Raw genomic sequence first — 21,483 nt, 5'->3', positions numbered from 1 at the left:
CAGCTGAAAAACCGCACCAAATTGTGGTGCCGTTTTTCAGCCGGAATGTCCGCTGCGGAAGACTTACCGTCCCTCTGCCGTTCTGCAGCGCGGCCTCCTGAGATGACTTTTTTTTCCCATGTGACTGCTGCAGCCTAGGATTGGCTGCAGCGGTCACATGGGATAAAACATCATTCCGGGAGGCCTGCCTGGAAGAAGCACAGAATTCTGGATAAAATATATATTTTTTTCTGCGTTGCGTATTTTGTGGCGGAATCACAGCTTTTCTGCCGCAAAAATTACTACATCTGCTATTGTTGCGGGTTTTACCGCCCCATTGAATTTAATGGGGAAAACCCGCAACAAAAAAAGAAGCAATTTTGCAAATACTATTCACATGCTGCGGATTAAAGAAAACGCACCGCACGTCAATTTTGGAGCGTTTTTCCGCTTATTATTTACGAAGCATTGGATGAGATTTGTTGCTACTACATTGTGCTGCGGATTTTCCGCAACTAAATCCGTTGCTGAAAATCCGCAGTATTTATGCTACATGTGAATCCGGTCTTGGTATGTTTTTTATAGGCTTCTCGCTAATTATCGAAAACCGTGTCAAATAACGCAAATTACACAAATTGATCGTGGCGTGTGAGTCCAGCTAAAACACTTAAAAAAATGTGTGTGTGCGCAAAGGAGTCATTTTACAGTTCTCTGTTGCGGCCTAAAATAATAAAGAGTGATACACGCTGCTTACATGTACGTGGGCGCAGAACGTACAAATAACACGGTACTCCAGTCTGAATGAGATCTGGATTATGCGGTAAGTGTTTTACGCATGCGCAGTTCACTTCTCCGAGCACGCACTCGGCAGCTGCTACCTTACTGTTGTCCGATTGGTTAGCAATTAAAATGCGTCATCTTCCATTCAATGATCTTTCCGCATAAAAAAATAGTCCCGCACCGTTTATTCTTTATAATATTGTAGTTAACGCAGATAAATTAATTATTAAAAGAACGGGTAGAGAAATAGCCAACTGAGTTTTCTCTGTAGGATAAACAGAGTGGAAATGACGTAAATAAACTAGGCGCCAGGATCTGTGCGGCAGGAGTGGGCCGTGCTTCGGCTCTGCAGGGATCACCTTCCTTATGAGAAGCTGCCGGCAAGTGCCACACGGACGACGAAGAGTGAAGAGAGCGGAGTGAAGTGTAATTGTCCTGACACACCCAGGTAATAAACGCCTTACCGCTATTTCTATATAAGCTCATCCTAGGTAACGTCTCCGCCAATATTTATGTTAGCAGCCTTATTTATGGAAGAATTTTTGACATTTTGCTATATTATAGACATATTCACAAGTATCTGTTATACGTAGAATGTTAGTCTCTAGGTCTTCGGTTTATAGAACTGCTGCTTTAATTAAGTCATGACATATAGGGAGAGGATATGAGAATATAAAGATGTCTGCTTCCCCTCTATAAAGCGCTGCATCAGTAGTCACCATGGAGATAGAGGTGTGTCTATTCGGTTGCTCCTATTTTTTTACAGGCCTTGGGATCCAGTAGCTTCTCAAAACCAGTGGCTCCATATTCTATTAAACAATAAGCATCACTATGGAAAGGGATTCATGGACCAATCAGAGCCATCTTCTGTTTATTTTAAATTGCACTAGCATGATGAGTGGTGGACTGTGGTTGGCTGGTGTGAGCAAGGTCATTACATGAGGTTCTATATGTCAGAAAATCCTATACATTTATTCATGTGTGTGTGTTGCCTTTTTATTAATCCATTTTATGAAAGTTGCTCTTTCTTTTGTAATGCTTTAATATGACACATACCATGTAATTAAAAGCAAACCTGTCAGATGTGCTTGTTTCTGATGCGCCTGCAGTTTAGCTTTTTATTTGTAGTTTTATATCCTTCGTGGTGAGACCCGCTACACAACGCGGCATCTTGCCAGGCACACCCCTTTAATAATTACATGGTGTAATCAGACCGACTAGGGGCAGATTGGAACTTGTAGACAGATTCCAACTTGGAAAGGCGTAGTTTATTCATGTGATATTAGCTGTTTATGTGGCTTTTTGTCTTCCTTGATTAGTAATAACCTTTAGTTATACAGTGCCTGCATTTTACTATCAGGAAAGACCGGAAACCTACAAAATGATAAATCACAAAAATAAATGAACCTCGATGACACGAGCAGGAAAGCGGACCTTGCGCCATAAGAACTAACAATCTAAAGGGGATGAGGGGCATGATCGAAAAAGTAAACATCATTTTCCACTTTTGTCTTATATGAATTGCACATCTAATACAATGGCCACATGGTATAAGGAAAGTACCAATAAGAGCCTCTCCCTGCACTCTATTCGTACAAGGAGTTCTGATTATATTTATGGCCGTTCCATACTGTAGTGCACAGCTCTGAAGAGGAGGAGGTGGTGGTGGTATTTTGAGAAGTGGATATCAATGGCGTGTCTAAATAAAGCATCCTTCAGGGAGATGCAGTGTGAACTTGTCAAGGTCGCTTGTGCATGAATAGCTAATGACTTCCCAGTACAGGCCAGTGACTGACTAGATCAGTAGCTGTTCAAAGCCTGGATTATGGGTCAACAGGTTGTCAGAGCGGCACGTAGACCCTGGTCCCATCACTATATGACCCCAGCCGTATGTGGTATATGTACAAATGTTCTTTCCTATAATAACATGGATTCATCTAGTGTGAATGACCTGATGTGTAACTTCCTCTGTACATCACCTTAGGCCAGGGCTACACCCAGGCTTTCTGTAGTCTTGAAAAGGAGTAATTGACCATAGTAACCAATTGGGTTGCAGCTTTCATTTGAAAAAGGGCCTCAGAAAAATAAGCTGGAAGCTGATTGGTTTCTGTAAAGCAACTGCTTCGCTTTCCTTTGCACCAGTTTTGCTAAATCTTCTCCGTTGAGTTTTGTGCACTTCTGTAAACTGCAGCTGTCCCTCGGTAGTTAAAATTGGAAAATCTCACTACAAAAAGTCTCGGGGGGGGGGTCACTTAAGAGGTTTACGCAACGGAAAAAAAATAGAAAACGTTGGTGTACGCCTCTTTTGCAAAAATATTTGCAACCTTTTATGCTGCGCTGCTTTTCAAAAAGTGGGTGGGGCTTGACAGAAGGGCGTGGCCACCCTGTCTGATTTACACCAGAGATTTCACTTTCACACAGCAGTATTTTAATTAGTGTTTTTTTTTTTCGTCTCAGTATTTGGAAGGCAAATCAAGGACTGGAAACTACGCTGAGAAAATGTGAAATGGAAAGATTTGTACCTCTTCCATGTTATGGATTCACTCCTGGTTTTGTTTTACAAATACTGCTGTGTGAAAGTGGCCTAAGGCCTCATTCACACGGCAGGGTTTCCCGGCCGGGTGCTGGCCGTTCATAAATCGGCCGGCACCCGGCTGCATTAGGAATAATAGACCCCCTAATGGGGCTATTCACACGACCGATTTTTTTTGACGGCCGTCAAAAAATAGGACATGCTCTATCTTCGCCCGGCTCCCATAGAAGTCTATGGGGCCGGGTATTACACGGCCATGACCGGGATGTGTCCCGAGTGATGGCCGGGTTTTCCGGAGCTTGCGCTCTATCTCCTCCTCCTCCTCCTCACAGCGCAGAGTGCATGTGAGGAGGAGGAGATCGCTGTACACTGTGTGGCAGGGCCGGGGTGTACAGCAGGTGGAAGGGAGCGCTGCGCTGGCTCCCTTCCCCTGCTTGAAAAGCACCCGGGCCCGGCGACACCTTCGATGGCGCCGCTAGCAGCTGCTGCGGCTGCTACTACTGCAGCGACGCCACTATAGCAGAGCAGGGAGGTATCTCCCCGCTCTGCTATGTGCTAGCTGCACTTTAGCTCCTTGAAGGAGCGGAATCCCCGTGTTTTCGGGGATTCCGCTCCTGGACAGAGTGCTTGATGTCTCTGTCCATATCTGGGCAGTGACATCAGGGGAAACTCCTGAAGCGGAATCCCCGAACACATGGGGATTCCCCTTCAGGAGTTGCCGCTGATGTCACTGTCCGGATCGGCCCGGCACGGATGCAAAACTTAATGCAAAATGGCCGATTTTACCGGCCGACACTCGGGCTCGGGAACGACCCGGTCGTGTGAACCCTGCCTAAAGGTATGTTTACATGAGTCGTTTTTTTTAAACGGTTTCTGCTACAAATGCGCTATTCGTGGCTAAAATTCAGCGGTTTTGATAAAAAAAAATGGCCCAGTTTTGCCGATTACTGCAATTGCATCAAGCCACCAGAAGAGACCCTAAATGCAATTGCGGTAAAATCAGTATATGTATGTATAGTCTTGATGCACCATTAGCATTCCGTATAAATAGCTCTTATTTGTAATGTATACGATCTGCTGTTACCTGTTTCTCTGCAGTAATATGTAGGAGAGGTTTCATAATTGGGGTATGTGCACACGGTAGCAGGCTTTTACGTGTGAAAAGACAGACTGTTTTCAAGAGAAACCAGGTGCCTCGTTTCAGCCGTAAAAGCTCCTCCTCGTATTATGCGAGGCGTCTGTGACGCTCGTAAATCTTGAGCTGCTCTTCATTGAGTTCAATGAAAAACGGCTCAAATTACGTTGCAAAGAAGTGCCCTGCACTTCTTTGCCGAGGTAGTCAATTTACGCATCGTCGTTTGACAGCTGTCAAACGACGATGCGTAAATGACAGGTCGTCTGCAGAATACGTAGGCAAACCCATTCAAATGAATGGGCAGATGTTTGCCGACGTATTGTAGCCCTATTTTCAGGCGTAAAATGAGGCCTAATACGCCTCGTTTACGTCTGAAAATAGGTCGTGTGAACCCAGCCTTACAGTAAGGCTAGATTCACATGGGCGTTGTGCATTTCGGACGTGAAAAATAGCAGTTTTTTTACGTCTGAGGTGCATCGGTGCTCTGTGCTGCGGGATGTGATATATCGCATCCCCCATAGACTAGAATCTATGGAGGAATACTTGAAGGGTGAAAAAATAGGACGCCTTAGGGTATGTTCACATGGTTAACAAAATAGAGCTGTGTTCAAGCAAAAACAGCTCCTGATCTTCAGCTGTTTTTTAATCAAATTAGCAATTTTCGCAGCATTTTTTACTGCCGGTTTTGGAGCTGTTTTCTATAGTCCATAAAAAAACATCCCCAAAAACGGCTCAAGAAGTGACATGTACGTCTTCTTTTTTTTTTTTTTTTTTTTACTTGAAAATGAGGTGTAAAAAAACGCCCCATCGGAACAGAAAGCAGTATTTGCCATTGAAATCAAGGGGCAGATGTTTGTAGGCGTTCTACTTCCGATTTAACAGCCGTCTTTCGGGATGTTTACGGCCTGAAAATAAGCTGTGTGAACATACCCATATTTTCTCAAGGACTCTTCGCACGGTCCGTTGAAACAACGGCTGTGTAAACTGCCACACTGAATTATATAGGTCCGTGTGACGGCCGTTGTTTCTGACGTATTACACGTTTGTCTAAGGCCTAAGGATGTGTAGCTGAAGGTCAGTGTGTCCTTGCACGTGACATCTCTGATCTACATACGGTCCAGTGTTTCATTTTAAACATGGGAGTAGCTTTCAGCAGGAGTGAGAAGGATGGCCAGTTTCCAGATATAAGATATGCTTGTTATCAAGCTTTCTTTGATATGAAACTGTTGCTATGGGGTTAATTGGCCAGTAGGTCCAGATCTCCTATGTCTTATTTTTTTCTAAGTGTTAATATGTTGTAAGTATATATTCTTGACATCCTCATTGCTTTGTCAGGGACTTCCTGTATGCAGCAATATAACGGAATAGCTGAGTAATATCCTTTTAGTTGTATGACACGTGCTGGAGGGACCGTCCCTGCAATGAAGCGCTTGTGCTGGAATGACTGACATTAGAATTTACTAGATGCAGCTTTTCCTTTTAGTTCTGGGTGTAGGCTTGAGCTCCCTACCTGAGCATGCGTTGTTAGCCTGTGTAGTCTATGATGTAATGTATTACACGCTATCCTTACATTATGGTGCTGTACTCTGCTTTCTAATGTGAGCTTGTTGCATTATTTTTAGTTAGTATATCCGCATGATGTGATTTTGGCTTCAGAGTAATAAAAGGGGGGGCGCATGCGCGCAGCTGAACATGGTGGACGCGTTCTAACCAGGCTCCGCACCTCGTGAAGGCAATCCAGCATTTATATCGCTAACAGCAGACATAGAGACCCATAAAAGAAAGGAGAGGTACCTTAGAGGTTCGGGCATCCACCTATGGCCAGAGGGAGTGGAAGAAGGGGTAAGCAAACCCAGGCTCAGAGGTCCGTGGCAGATATGCTGATGGCGGCGCCGAACATGGCGGAGCAAGGCCTGCTGCAGCAGCAGCAGGGGACACAGATAGAATCCAGTTCGGCGGTGTTATCACAGGATTATCCTGTGCTCCTGCGGGAAAATAGCAGCACATCACTATTGCAGGCACAGGAGGATTTACAAGGAGAGGGCCCGATCCCAGACCTGGGACTGCCGCAATTAGCGCCCGTTCACGTCTCACAGCACTCGCCCATGCAGCCGGCCATTACTTCCGGGTTGACAGAGGACGCCATCTTTTCCTGCATATCAAGAGCCATGCAAGCTCAGATGGGGTAAATAAGCTCCAAGATAGCCGCGGTACATCAAGATTTACACAAAGTGGGGGCGCATATGCAGGCTATTGAGACCAAAATGACCTCAGTCACTGCAAGAGTTAACCAGAATACTAGATTTATGGAGGATCTGCAGGAGCAATTGGAGGAAGCGAACACCAGAATTGAGGACCTGGAAAATCGTTCTCGACGCTATAACTTCAGGATCAGAGGGGTCCCGGAATCTCAGACGGAGGTACCGGGGGTGGTTCGCCTGCTACTCACTACATTGATACCTGATATATCGGAATCACATATGGAAATTGACCGGGCCCATAGAGCATTGACGGCCATGAGGAGGGATGGACTTCCCAGAGATATTATAGTGAAACCACACTATTATTCGATTAAAGAGAAGGTGATGGAAAGAGCTAGGAAGCTCCCGGTGATCACCATTTATAATACAGCGGTTCAGATATATGCTGATTTGGCTCCCCAAACCATTCAAAAAAGGCGGATGCTTCGCCCTATTCTGCAGACCCTCAAACACCATGCGATTCCATACCGGTGGGCATTCCCATTTCGTCTCCTCTTCATGCGCAATAATAGGCAATATGGCTTCTCTACGCTACAGGAGGGAGAGGACCTGCTGAGGGACTTACATATTCTACCACCCCAGGATAAAGCTAGCTCCTCCCGACTCCCCATATGGGATCCCCCGTTGTCACCAATATGGCGTACCCAAGGAGGCCGTCCAGAGTTTCCTCGGGAACAGAGGGTGGAATCTCGTCGGCAACAATTGAATCCGACATGACGGAAAGGAGGTCGATTATAGAAGCAGATTGTTTCTTTTTCTTTCTCTTTCTTTATTCTTCATATCGGCCGGAGATGTCTTCAAGCAGCACGGATGCTGAATTTCAGCCGGATACCGCCATTTGCAGTTCTCAGCGGACTGGGAGCCGGGGATCCATACGTTGGGGGGGATGTGGGGATTTCTTTTGCTGCTCTGGACTCCCACTTATAGTAATGGAAATTTGTTTATAAGCTGACCCGAAAAAAGGCGAGGAAGGGTCTGGATGGGTCAAGTTCGCAGTGAGTTGGTACTATGGCTATAGATATGTTTTTTTTCTTTTTAAAAAAAAAAAAAAAAATATGAAAGTTTGCTTTACCTTATATTTAACATGGGAATGCCTATTATGCTCAGGGTTGATATAGGTTAAGGGGTTGAATGTCTGGATATATATTTTCGGAAATGCTGTGCCTTCACGACGGTCTGCTGTCCCCCTGTTAGCAGTCTTTTCTTGACTGCCTAGTCGGTAGACTATGTTCGGTACTATTGATACCTTGTGTATGTCTTATTTTTGTTCTGTCTTTTACCCCCTTCCCTTTCCTTTCTTTCCTATTTCTGACCTTTGTCTCTATGGCGGGATCCCAATATGCACATGGTTCTACCTCCTGCTCTATGATGGCGGCCATGGAATCTGCTAAAACCTTTAGCTTACTCACACATAATGTGCAGGGCCTTAATTCCCCGATCAAGCGTCGAAAAGCTTTCTTGTATTATAAATCCTCTCATGTTGATATACTATTTTTACAGGAAACGCATTTTTCTACCTCCTCTGCTCCATCGTACTTTCATAAACACTACTCACAAAAATTTTTGGCTAGTGCCTCTACTAAGCACAGGGGAGTGGGCATATGGTTGTCTCGGTCGGTCCCGTTTACACCTCACAACACGATCTCTGACCCGGATGGCAGGTACATCCTGGTCTCGGGTCTGTTACATGAATCTCCAATAACCTTTATTAACTACTATGCCCCGAACTCCAATCAACCGGCGTTCTTCCAGGGTATGTGGCGCAAGATCCATTCATCGATAGAGGGCCCGATAATCATGGGTGGGGATTCTAATATCGCCTTGGACGCGTCCATGGATAAATCCCACGCATTCAGGGTGCGACTTATACCTCCTACGTCAACCAGCATACAAGTAGCACGTTTCTTCCATTCGGTGGACGTCATAGATGTCTGGCGGGATTTTAACCCCACAGCGAGGGATTATACTTATTTCTCCTCAGCCCATAATATCCACACCCGTATCGATCATGTTATGATGTCAACTAGCTTACTCCCTAAGGTCACGGATGCTAGGATTTTGGCTACACCCTGGTCTGATCATGACCCGATTGTGGTTCGGTTGTCAGATTTATGTGGGAGACCGCCTATCTCCTCTTGGAGATTGAATGAGTCACTACTATCGGATCAGGAGATAGTTAAAGAAATCCAAAGGGATTTGGACACATATTTTCTACTTAATAAGGCACCAGATACCTCAATTATGTCCAATTGGGCGGCTCACAAAGCAGTGATTAGGGGGAAATTCATCCAGATAGCCTCGCGTAATAAGAAACGGTTGAAGGAGGTTCTGGCGTTAAAAGAGAGGAGGTTTGCGGATCTGTCTAAGCAATTTAAAATAAACCCCTCAGCAGATATTAAAGCAAAATTAGCGGAAGCTAGAACAGAATTAAATTTATGTCTGACAAGTTGGGCGGAAAAAAGTCTGCGTTGGTCACAACATAAGTTTTTTACACAAGGGGATAAACCGGGAACATTACTCTCTAGACACCTCAACACCACCGAAACTGCGATTGGCGGATGGATCTTTATCACAGAATCCCACAAAAGTTGTAAAGGCCTTTCAGGATTTTTATTCAGAGTTGTACTCAGCTCCACCTCAGTTTGATAAAAATAAGGCTAGGGTCTTGTTGGAAAAAACATTCCCTACTAAACTTTCCCAAGGGGATAGAGAAACACTGGATGCTGAATTTAGATTGGAGGAGGTATTGGATGTTATTAAAAATCTGAAGGCTCATAAAGCCCCGGGGCCAGATGGGTTTTCCTCAGGTTATTACAAACACTTTAGGGAGGTCCTGGCCCCGCACATGGTTGAATTGTTCAATGCTTATCGGGAGGGTAACAATTTGCCCCCTTTTTCGAATCTAGCCTATATACATCTTATCCCCAAGCCTCATAAGGATCATACAGATCAGGCTAACTATCGCCCGATATCCCTTCTTGATGTGGATCTTAAGATTATGACAAAAATTCTGGCGGTTAGATTGAATTCATTCCTAGCCACATATATACATAAGGATCAGGCGGGATTTATACCCCTCCGCCAGGCGGAAGACCAGACGAGACGGGCTGTGGACATTATCTCAGCTGTTCGTTCGGGGTGGGATGGTACTTCCGGACGTCAAAGTATGTTATTAAGCCTTGACCTTCAGAAAGCCTTTGACTCGCTATCCTGGGACTATTTGTTTTATGTCCTTGAGAGAATGGGCTTCGGTACGGGTTTTTTGTCTATTCTTAAGATCTTATATTGTCTTCCTACAGCAAAAATAAATTCTAGGGGATTTATGTCGGGAGCTTTTCCAATATGCAGAGGAACGAGACAGGGGTGCCCGCTATCGCCTTCCCTGTTTGCGCTGGCTATTGAGCCATTGGCCAACCTCATACGAGATTCTCCCGACATTAGGGGGGTGAAGGTGGGAGGAGTAGAACACAAATGTGCCTTGTTTGCGGATGACATACTGCTTTTCATATCGACACCTCTCACATCATTGCCGAATCTCTTTCATATTCTTGATCAGTTTGGCAAGCTGTCTGGGCTTAAGGTCAACCACTCCAAGTCGGTGGCAATGAATCTTACATTGCCAATAGGGGTAGTGAAGCTCCTAAAAATTAACTTTGATTTTCATTGGGATGCACGTAGATTGACGTATTTAGGTATTAAATTGACGCCCACCATAGAGTCCCTCTACGAGGACAATTTCCCTCCACTTTTTCAACAAATAGCTACGGATCTCACTAGATGGTCCCCTCTTAATCTTTCATGGTTTGGCCGCATTGCCTCCATCAAAATGACGATATTGCCCAGATTGCTATATTATTTTCGCACGCTCCCTATTGTGGTCCCTCAGAAGGCGCTTAGACAAATCCAAGGGCTCATCATGGGGTTTATTTGGGGTTCTAAAAGACCGAGAATACAGAGACAAACTTATTCACCCCTAAAACGGCGGGGGGTCTGGGGGTTCCCAATATCCAACAATACTATCACGCAGCACGTCTGGCGCAATTTACAGATATGTATGCGAGACCATACTGCCCCCAGTGGACGCAAATTGAGACGGCCGCATGTACCAGTTTCCCGCTGGAAACGCTACTGTGGATGGAGTCCTCGGACAGGCCTCCGGTTCTCTCCCCTGTGCTTTCTCAGATGTTACAGCTGTGGGACTCGCTTAGAAAGAGATTCCATATTAAATCACTCCATAATCCGCTCATGACCATCACGGGTAATTCTGCCTTTCCTCCGGGTCTGCGTAGAATGGAATTCCGGTGGTGGCTCAATAAGGGGTTTTACAGGATTAAGGACTTTTTTGTAGGGGGGGACATCAGAACTCTGGATTACTTTAAGGACTCACACTCGATGCCCCCATCGGAGCATTTTAGATATATCCAGATACACCACTTCTTGTTGAACTGGAAATCCAGGAGGGGGGACATCAGCACATTGACCACTTTTGAACGGCTGTGTTGGCTTTCTGGCTTACGACATAAAATTTCCACGTTATATTCCGATCTGGTTACTCCGGAAGGTAAACTCCCTTACATGACCCGATGGGAACACGATTTAGGTACGGGAGTGGAATTGGAGCAGTGGCGGGAGATGGCATGTACGACCTCAAAACTATCTATCAATACATCCTTGGTGGAAGCGGGTTATAAAGTATTAATGAGATGGTATATGGTCCCTACTCGTATAGCTCGCTTTAACCCATTGGTGGATAAGCACTGCTTTAGACAATGTGGTGCGGAGGGTACACTAATGCATATTCTATGGGAGTGTCCAGTGGTTGCCACATTTTGGAACCAGGTATACCAGCTTATTAACACAGTGATCCAAGTCAAACCCCCCAGGGATGTGATTACGGCTCTGCTATGCGGTCCTATTCCCGAGGTTCGGGCCCCCGCATGTAAATTTCTCCGATATGTGTTTCTGGCAGCTAAAATAACTATTGCTAGGGCCTGGCGAACATCCACGTTGTCTATGGAGATGTTGATCGCTAAGATCTCATGGATAATGGTTAATGACCGCCTAACACATCTGCTGGCGGGTACATTAGACAAATTTGATGCCATTTGGGACCTATGGAGGAACCACACATTTTCGTGAATACATAGAGATGGTTAGGAGACCCTTCTACCCTACACCTTTCCTTCCCCCCCTCCTTATCCTTCTTTTGTTTATTGTGTGTGTTTTGTTTTTCTCTCTCTTATATTTTTTCCATAGAGGCCAAGTTAAGGTACTCTATAAAGCAATGTGATGTCAAGATTGGTTACCTATGTTAGTAATGAAGACATTTATATACTATATATTTGGCAGGAGTGTTGACATCATGAATGATATATAATGTGAGATTTATTGGAGACCATGTTGGTCTAATACTTTGTTTAATTGTATTATTGATATGCAAAAGTTGAGACTCTGCGAGTCTGTGTTATTATTATATTACAAAAAACTGTTTAATAAAAAACTATTGAAAACAGAGTAATAAAAGGAGGGGACCTTATTGGCTGTCGGTATTGTAAATCTCTGTACATTTGTGTGAGACTGAGCAGGATTTACCTGTGAGGGGAACTCTAGAACTGGGGGGTCTCTCCATGTGATGTGGTCGTGGGCAGCTGCACGTACAGTCTGGGGCTTCCAGGCACAGGGAGGGGGCATGTCCTACAGGAGGGGAGTGATCTAGCTGCATAGGAGATGCTGGCAGAACAGTCAGTGTCAGTCCCTGAGAAGAGGCAGCAAGCATTGGATCAGGTCCACCCTCCACTGTTCAGCGTGACACGATTCTGCTGGTATTTGAGAGAAATATATTGAGTGTTTGTGAAACATTGAATTAGGAAGGGATGCACTTAGCAGGTGGTATTACAATGTGTGCTGGGGACACTGACGCTGGAGTGGCAAGGCTGTGACTGGTTTCAGCATTCATAGATTTATTTTTTCTTTCTTTTCCCAGAAGTTGTGAGTAATCTTGTTTGACATGATTCATTTTATAATGCACTGCAGGGTTAGTTTTTCGCTGTAGTCATTTCAGACCGTCTGCCTGTGGGTGGAATTTTCCTTCTGCCACACTACTTGGTAGTGATGTGCCCTATATGAAGGCATCTTGGCATATGTGTGCTATCTTTTTGTTTTCCTTGATTTGGTAAAGAGATGGAAAATTATAAAGGCATTTCAAATGTTAACCGTTTCTGCAGGCAAGGCATTTGTATATATTTTCTTGCTATTCACGACTGTTTCCTTATTGCTTACATGCATGTAAATAGCACAGGAGAGGACTCCAATTTGGTACTTTATATCCATGATAAGATGTTTGTGTAGTGTAGAAGGAAATATAAAAAAAATTTATTAACCTTTTTTCTTTGTAGAACACAAGAATAAAAGTAGTAATTCCATTTATTAGCTCAAAGGCCAGTACACCTTGCTTCACTGTGCAGGCTCCGGATGCTGCTAGGGATGCACGATGCATCAACTTCGATACTGTGCATCCCCAAACAGTTCGATACCGTTTCATGTATTTCGATACTAAGATGTTTGGCCACACAGCTAAGTATAGTAATACATGAATGTATGAGAGCGGGGCTGCGGCCGCACAGCTAAGTATAGTAACACATGAATGTATGAGAGCGGGGCTGCGGCCACACAGCTAAGTATAGTAACACATGAATGTATGAGAGCGGGGCTGCGGCTGTGTGATACAGCCTTTGCCCCGTTCCCAAGTCCTGACAATGTGCGCGCAGTCAGGATGATGCGCTGCACTAATGATCTGCGGCACTGAAGACAGAACATGGCGGGCGCTCTGCAAAACACCCCCATGTTCTGTCTTCAGTGCCTGCGCCGCCGGTTATTAGTGCAGCGCCGGCTGCATCCTCATGCTGACCGCACGCGCACTTCCTGTCAGGAGCGGGGCCATGACTGTATTACACAACCGCAGCCCTGCTCTATAACTGCGGAGATCAGAGAAACCTCTCCTCTCCGCTGCTATTCTCCTGAATGCTGCAGTCCACTTTGATCGCAGCATTCAAGAGTAAGTGAGAAGGGGGGATGCCCCTTGGATTGCATCACAGGAATCCCTGTGACGCGATTGAGGGACATACCATATATGGGCAGACAGCCCAGGGTCCATTGAAGGACCCCAGGGCTGTCTTACCATAGTTCCTGTTAGGACATACTTAGGTGTGTCCTAGCAACTGCCTGTGTACTATCAGTACATCGGCTAATGTACTGTAATATAGATTTATGCCAGTACATTAAAGTTTAAAAATAAAGTAAAAACATATTTTAATGTTTATTGTAAAAAAAGGTGTATTTTTTTAAGTTTAATATTACTAAGTCTCAATACATAAAACATACACATATTCGGTGTTGGCGCGGCCGTAATAACATTCAACAATTTTTTTGCATCATTTATGATGTGTACACTGTAAAAAATAAAATAAAAACTGCTTTCTTTAATTAATGTGAGGCACGAGGTGTGATGAATTTAACCTCCATGTGCCTCACATTAATAGTAATTAACCCCATCATGTACCTTACACTAACCCATTATGACTGAGAAACATGATGGGGTTAATTACTATTAATATGAGGCACATTCAAAATTCATCGCGCCTCACATCAGAAAACAGAAGGATTTTTTTTCTACTGTTGGCAAAGTGTCGTTTTGGTATCGAAATCGCAATACTAAACGAAGTATCGGTATCGAAGTCCAAATTCTGGTATCGTGACATCCCTAGATGCCACTAGAGCTGTCTTGTGACGACGTATACCTGCCTGGGGAGCGTCAACCAAGCCAGGAGGGGGACCAGACAGTGTAACTGCAGAGGAGCGGGACCACCCCTATGACTCTTCAGGTCAATGGATATGGTGTGTTCTTTTTCTACATTATTCTGCAGTTACCAGAATATACAAGGGCATTATTGTCAACCTATTGCGTTGTTAGATACAAGGCTGGTGGCAATTTTGGGGCCTAAATCCTCCTGACAGGTGGTTCACTTTAATGCATATTAGCAGGGAATTTGATAACCTCTTCAGGGTATGTGTCTCTGGGTGTAATAATATTGCTATGTTTGATAAAAATCTGTTAAAACTCTTAAAGGGGTTTTCCCACGAAGGACACTTATGACCTATCCACAGGATATGTCAGATAGATGCGGGTACCACCACTGGGACCTGCGCTTATCTCTAGAATAGGACCCCTAAGCCCCGTTCTACCTCTGTGTTTCGGCTGACTTCCGAACATGAATGTGGAAACCACGTAGCTCGCGTATCCTCGTGGGATAACCCCCTTTAAGAAAACTGCTTGCCTCTGCTCTTCGTATTGCTGTTCATTTGCGTTTCCCAGCATGCTTTAAAATCGTTAGTTTTTTTTTTTTTAATTAAATGCAATTATTTAGTAATAAAGATAATGTTTGTAAGTTTTCACTTTTATAAAAAAAAATAAAAAAAATTGCACTGTTCACTTCTGCAGCTTCTATGCTTTACATTACAGAGAAGCTGCAGAAAGCCATTCTGAGCCAAATCAGTCAGTGAGCTGCACTAACAGCTTGGCTGATGACTGCTCCTGTGGGCTCCTTGATTAACTTAGAGGCTGTCACCAGATTTTGCAACCCCTATCTGCTATTGCAGCAGATAAAGCTGCAATGTAGATTACAGTAACGTTTTTATTTTTAAAAAACGAGCATTTTTGGCCAAGTTATGACCATTTTTGTATTTATGCAAATGAGGCTTGCAAAAGTCTAAGTGGGCGTGTTTAAAGTAAAAGTACAACTGGGCGTGTATTATGTGTGTACATCGGGGCGTTTTTACTACTTTTACTAGCTGGGCGTTCTGACGAGAAGTATCATCCACTTCTCTTCAGAACGCCCAGCTTCTGGCAGTGCAGACACACAGCGTGTTCTCGAGAGATCAAGCTGTGACGTCACTCACTTCCTGCCCCAGGTCCTGCATCGTGTCGGACGAGCGAGGACACATCGGCACCAGAGGCTACAGTTGATTCTGCAGCAGCATCGGCGTTTTCAGGTAAGTCGATGTAGCTACTTACCTGCAAACGCTGATGCTGCTGCAGAATCAACTGTAGCCTCAGGTGCCGATGTGGCCGACACGATGCAGGACCTGGGGCAGGAAGTGAGTGACGTCACAGCGTGATCTCTCGAACACGCTGTGTGTCTGCACTGCCAGAAGCTGGGTGTTAACGAACAGAAGTGGATGATGCTGATTCGTCGCATCATACACTCCCATTCCTAACGCCCAGCTAGTAAAAGAAGTAAACACGCCCAGATGTACATACATAATACACGCCCAGTTGGACTTTTGCAAGCCTCATTTGCATAAATACAAAAATGGTCATAACTTGGCCAAAAATGCTCTGTTTTTAAAAATAAAAACGTTACTGTAATCTACATTGCAGCGCCGATCTGCTGCAATAGCAGATAGGGGTTGCAATATCTGGTGACAGAGCCTCTTTAAGTAGTCTTTATCGCTAAATAAATGCATTTCATAAAGAGTTCATAGCCTTTTAACCCCTTTCCGCATTTGGACATAACTGTTTGTCCGTTTTAGCGGTGCCTTCCCACAAATAGGCGTACAGTTACATCCATTGGATGTCATTCCCACGCCATCTGTAATTGTTGCTTGCTGTAATATACTTCTAACGTACCTCTGCAATGCTTGAGATTGGAGTTGCCTCTGGTCCCAGTCGCTTAACCTCTTCGATGCCGCTGTCAATAGTGACTGCAGCATCTTGGTGCTTAGTCAGAGGGAGTGTAACAAATAATACCCGTGGTATCGCTGGAGTTGTAACAACCCCTACACTAATTTACAAAAATATATATATTTTTAACCACATGGTGAACAGCGCTAAATAATTTTTTGGGGTGGAAAAAAACCCCCATTATATTAATGTATTGTTACCTAAAATGGTTCTATTAAAAAATGACGACTCTTGCAAAAAAACAAGCCCTCACATTGCTACATCAATGAAAAAATTATCACTCTTGATATGCGGAGACATAAAAACAAAAACTTAAAGTGTAGCTAAAAGTTTGACAAACTTCTTACATGTCATAGTGACATGTAGGAAGTTTGGATTGGTGGGGGTCCGAGCACTGAGACCTCCAACAATCGCTAGAACGAAGCAGCTGAAGTGCTCGTGTGAGCTCTCAGCCGCTTCGTGTCTGTTTGGATTTTTCCGGAAAGCCGATGTATCGGAGTACAGGCCCATAGACTTTGTATTGAGTCCGTACACAGATACATTTATAACCAAAAATAGCCGAACACACGAAGCGGCTTTGTTCCAGCGACTGGTGGGGGTCTCAGTCCTCGGACCCCCACCAATCCAATCTTCTGACATGTCTATGACATGTCAGTAGTTTGTCAAACGTTTAGCTACACTTTAACTACTTTTACACAATAAAAGCACATTTCATGAAAAAAATATGCATTTTTTGGGTATCACCGTAGTCATATCAACTGATAGAATAAGGGCTTGTCCACACGTAGCGGAATTGGAATTGCGGACAGAAAATGCGCAGCAGAATACAGTAGCAGCAAAGGTGAGATTTAATAAATCTCAACCACGCTTCGTAAAAACTTCCGACCCGAAATTGACCTGCAGTGCGTATCTTTTGTACCACAGCCGGTCAATTTCTGCTGCGGATAGTGGACTGAATTGCTGCGTTTTTCTGAGGAGATGTCACCATCTCCCAACATTGAGGAGAACGCAGCAAAAGCTGCATCATTTTCTACAGTAAAAAACGCATAGGAAATGGTGCGTCTTTTCCACAGTGGAATGTCTGCTACTTTAAACAGAATATCTGCAGCATTTCTGTTGTGTATGGACAAGACCTAAAGGTAACGTATTATTCCGGTGAATGGCCAACTTTACATTATCTTCTTGTATGAGCTGAGTGGGAGTGTGCTAGAGAAGATTGGCAGCCCAATACTACTGTAGATATTTTACGTACAAAAAAGTTTAAACCTCAGTAGACCACTCTAAATATTGATTTTAAAGTGAATGTATCACCTATTCTGCAGTGACCACCCCTTCCTAACATCTTGTATGTACATTTTATATATTCTATTTAGTGGCAACGTAAATAAAGTATGGATGGGAAAAATACACTGAAATAAGGCCTCATGAACACATGTTGCTAGTCGTACAGCCGCTAATGATAGTCCGTGTATCATGGATTCGTACACAGACGGCTTCCGTGTGCAGTTTGTTTCAACAGACCAAATGAATGAAATGGCAGAGACTGTTCCATCAAAAACGGACCTGTCCTATTTTTGTCAGAATGGCCACACTGTTCTGAAGTGTGCATGGCCCCATAGAAATGAATGTGTCAGTGTGCTATGTTTAAAAAAAAATAAAAAAAAAAAATAACTGACAGTACTCTGAAGAAAATAACTGAAGTGGGCATGAGGCCTAATGCCATGCTTATAAAACACGATATTGACAAATACAGAGCAGTGCAGAGTCTATTACCCATATTTCATGTCAGCTTCTAGCTTTGTACTTTGTAATATGTTTGCTGATAACTATTTTCTTTGTGCAGGTCACAATGTCAAAATCCCATGCATCAGAGGCCGGTAGTGCCTTTATCCAGACTCAGCAACTGCACGCTGCAATGGCGGACACATTTTTGGAGCACATGTGCCGCCTGGACATCGACTCTGAGCCCATAGTGGCACGCAATACTGGCATTATCTGCACTATTGGTACGTTTTTCATGTCCGTATTGTTTCCAAGAAATCATGTTACATAGAATAAAATTTGGAAACACATTGAGCTTGTTCTGTGCTTAGAGATCTCTATCTCCTATTTAATTTTTTCCCTCTAGGCCCAGCATCTCGCTCGGTTGAAATTCTCAAAGAAATGATCAAATCAGGAATGAACATCGCTCGTCTGAACTTTTCCCATGGGACACATGAGGTTAGGTTTGCGTATGTCAATAACCTTCTCAGCCAGTACAGTAGAAGGTCACTGGAGAAATCCAATCTGTTCTCTGCAGCTCTATGCTATAAATATATATTTGTGGGGTGTATAGTTTGTGTTCTATATGTCTTTCAAACATATATTTTTTATATAAATATGTATTTATTTTTTTAAATGCCAGACGTGGCAGATATATGTCTAAGGGTTGGGTGTTTTTTATTCATGTTACTTGCACAGGGCCAGCTGGCAGCCTGAGCCTGTAAAGCTCATTTATCTCTGGAGGTATCTATTTTGTGTTAATATACTTGAATTGTATCCACAAAGAACTAAGGGCCCTTTGACACAGGCAAGTTTTTCTGCCTGGTAAATGAGTGCTGATTGACAATACCGCATGCTGATTGGCTCTCGTTTTGATCAATTTAAACTGAGCACTGATCGGTATGTATGGGAAGATTTGTTAGTCAGCTGACCGCTGCCGTGTTTCTCTGTGTAAAAGGGCCTTAAAGAGGCTCTGTCACCACATTAGAAGTGCCCTGTCTCCTATATAAGGAGATGGGCGCTGTAATGTAGGTGACAGTAATGCTTTTTATTTAAAAAACGATCTTTTTTCACAACTTTAGGAGCGATTTTGGTTTATGCTAATGAGCTTTCTTAATCCCCAAGTGGGCGTACTTTTACTTTCGACCAAGGATAATGAATACACATGAAATCCAGCCTGGACGTCATGTGTGCTCAGAATCCTGACACTTCTGACTCTTTTTTTTTTTTGTGAGATTCCGGCAAGTGAAACCAAATCTCGTTTAGCTCCGTGATCTCGCGAGATTTCGTATCCGTTGCTGGAATCTCACTAAAAAGATTCAGAAGTGTCAGGATTCTGAGTACACATGACGTCCAGGCTGGATGGTCATGTGTATTCATTATCAGGACACTGTAGTAATGTTAGGGCTTGTGTATGAGGCTGCACATAGTGATATATCTATCGCTAGTGCAGTGTAAATGAATGGAGAGGAGTGCATGATGCCGATTGGTCAGCGTCATGCACTCCTCTGTACAACGCCCACTTGGTCGAAAGTAAAAGTACGCCCACTTGGGCATTAAGCAACTCATTAGCATAAACCAAAATCGCTCCTAAAGTTGTGAAAAAAGATAGTTTTTTAAATAAAAAGCATTACTGTCACCTACATTACAGCGCCCATCTCCTTATATAGGAGAGGGCACTTATCATGTGGTGACAGACTCTTTAACAATACCTTTTTTTTTGTTTTCACAGTATAATTGTCTAAAAAATGACTTTACTCATTTAATTTCAATATTTTATTTATATTTTCTCACAGTACCATGAGGGTACCATCAAAAATGTCCGTGAAGCCACAGAGAGCTTTGCTTCTAACCCCATCCTGTATAGACCAGTGGCTGTTGCACTAGACACCAAGGGACCAGAAATTCGCACTGGGCTTATAAAAGGCGTAAGTATTCTAATTGGCACTGTTATGGAGTGCAAAACTGCCTTTTGGCAGTGCAGAGGCATAACAATACATGGAAAATCCTATAAGACTGCACTGAATATACTGTAATTCCATTCTGAGATGGATTTGGTACAATCATGTTCTAGGTACAAATACAGTACTTTAATAGTGTATGCAGTTTGTAAATAGATGTTAAGGCCTGTTCACCTCGGTGTCGGCCTTCCATTCATTGGTTACGTTAGACCTTTCTGACGGAGGAACCTATGAACGGAAAGCCAAACTTTAAACCATAGCTTCCTTTGCATTACCATTAATTTCAATGGTAAGGCTTCCAATTCAATTGTTTTCTGTTCCGTAAGGTTTCTTTTTTTTTTTTCTTTAAATAAACATAAAAATATAATATTTTAACCCCTTCCCGACATTTGCCGTATGGGTACGCCATGGAAAGCAATGACTTCCCGCATCTTGCCGTACCCATACGCCGAATGTTTGGGACCGGCTCAGAAGCTGAGCCGGTGCCATCACCGGATCTCAGCTGTATCTTACAGCTGACATCCGGCTGTAACCGAAATTAGCTTCGATCCCCGCCATTAACCCCTTAAGTGCAGCGCTCAAACGCGATCGCTGCATTTAAGGTGTTTGCAGCTCATCGGAACCCCAGCAATGAAATTGCCGGGGTTCCGGTGGCTGCAATGGCAACCGGAGGCCTAATACTGGCTTCCCGGTCTGCCTAGCACGGAAACCGGTCAAGATCCGCCCGGCGGCGGAGCCTGATCGGCTTCCGTAGCTGCCGGCAAGATGGCGCCGGCTCAGGAGCTGATCCGGCGGCGTCAGCGGTGGAAGTCAGCTGTATGTTACAGCTGACATCCACCTGGAACAGCAGGAACCGGAGCTAGCTCCGATCCCTGCCATTAACCCCTTCGATGCAGCAATCGAAAGCGATTGCTGCATCGTAGTGGTTACTAGCAGATCGCCAGCCCTGACAGGCAATCGGGACTGGCGACTGCTGCTATGGCAACAGGAGACACAATGGTCTCCTGCTCTGCCATTACGGAAGCCGATTAGGCTCCTCCGGGAGGCGAAGCCTAATCGGCTTGCTGTCAGTGAATAACTGACACCTAATATATTGCACTACGTAGGTAGTGCAATGTATTAGAAAAAAATAAATCTGACAGCTGGACCTTCAAGTCCCCTAGTGGGACTTGAGAAAAAGTGTAAAAAAAAAAAGTGAAAACAATAAAAGTTTCAAGTAATAAAATAAAACGCAATCCCCCTTTTACGCTTATCAAGTGCTTTATTATTAAAAAAATAATAATAAACCATACGTATTTGGTATCGCCGCGACCGTAACGACCTGAGGTATCAAA

At 43.9% G+C, this 21,483-nt stretch overlaps 1 protein-coding gene across 2 annotated transcripts in view; it reads left to right on the top strand.

The window, feature by feature from the left end:
• Window positions 1–1,099: 1,099 nt before the first annotated feature.
• Window positions 1,100–21,483, top strand: part of PKM (pyruvate kinase M1/2) — a 40,467-nt gene continuing 20,083 nt past the window's right edge. For both annotated transcript variants that reach the window (XM_075857719.1, XM_075857720.1), the window contains exons 1-4: window positions 1,100–1,207; window positions 18,271–18,433; window positions 18,556–18,647; window positions 19,985–20,116. In XM_075857719.1, coding sequence (XP_075713834.1) covers window positions 18,277–18,433; window positions 18,556–18,647; window positions 19,985–20,116 — 381 coding nt within the window. In that variant the 5' untranslated portion in view covers window positions 1,100–1,207; window positions 18,271–18,276. The remainder of the gene's footprint in view (window positions 1,208–18,270; window positions 18,434–18,555; window positions 18,648–19,984; window positions 20,117–21,483) is intronic.

The sequence above is a fragment of the Rhinoderma darwinii genome, chromosome 3 (assembly GCF_050947455.1).
Source record: "Rhinoderma darwinii isolate aRhiDar2 chromosome 3, aRhiDar2.hap1, whole genome shotgun sequence".
Classification (NCBI taxonomy): Eukaryota; Metazoa; Chordata; class Amphibia; order Anura; family Rhinodermatidae; genus Rhinoderma; species Rhinoderma darwinii.
The sequence above is the reverse complement of the archived record's forward strand: the minus strand, read 5'-3'. Positions and strand labels throughout refer to the sequence as shown.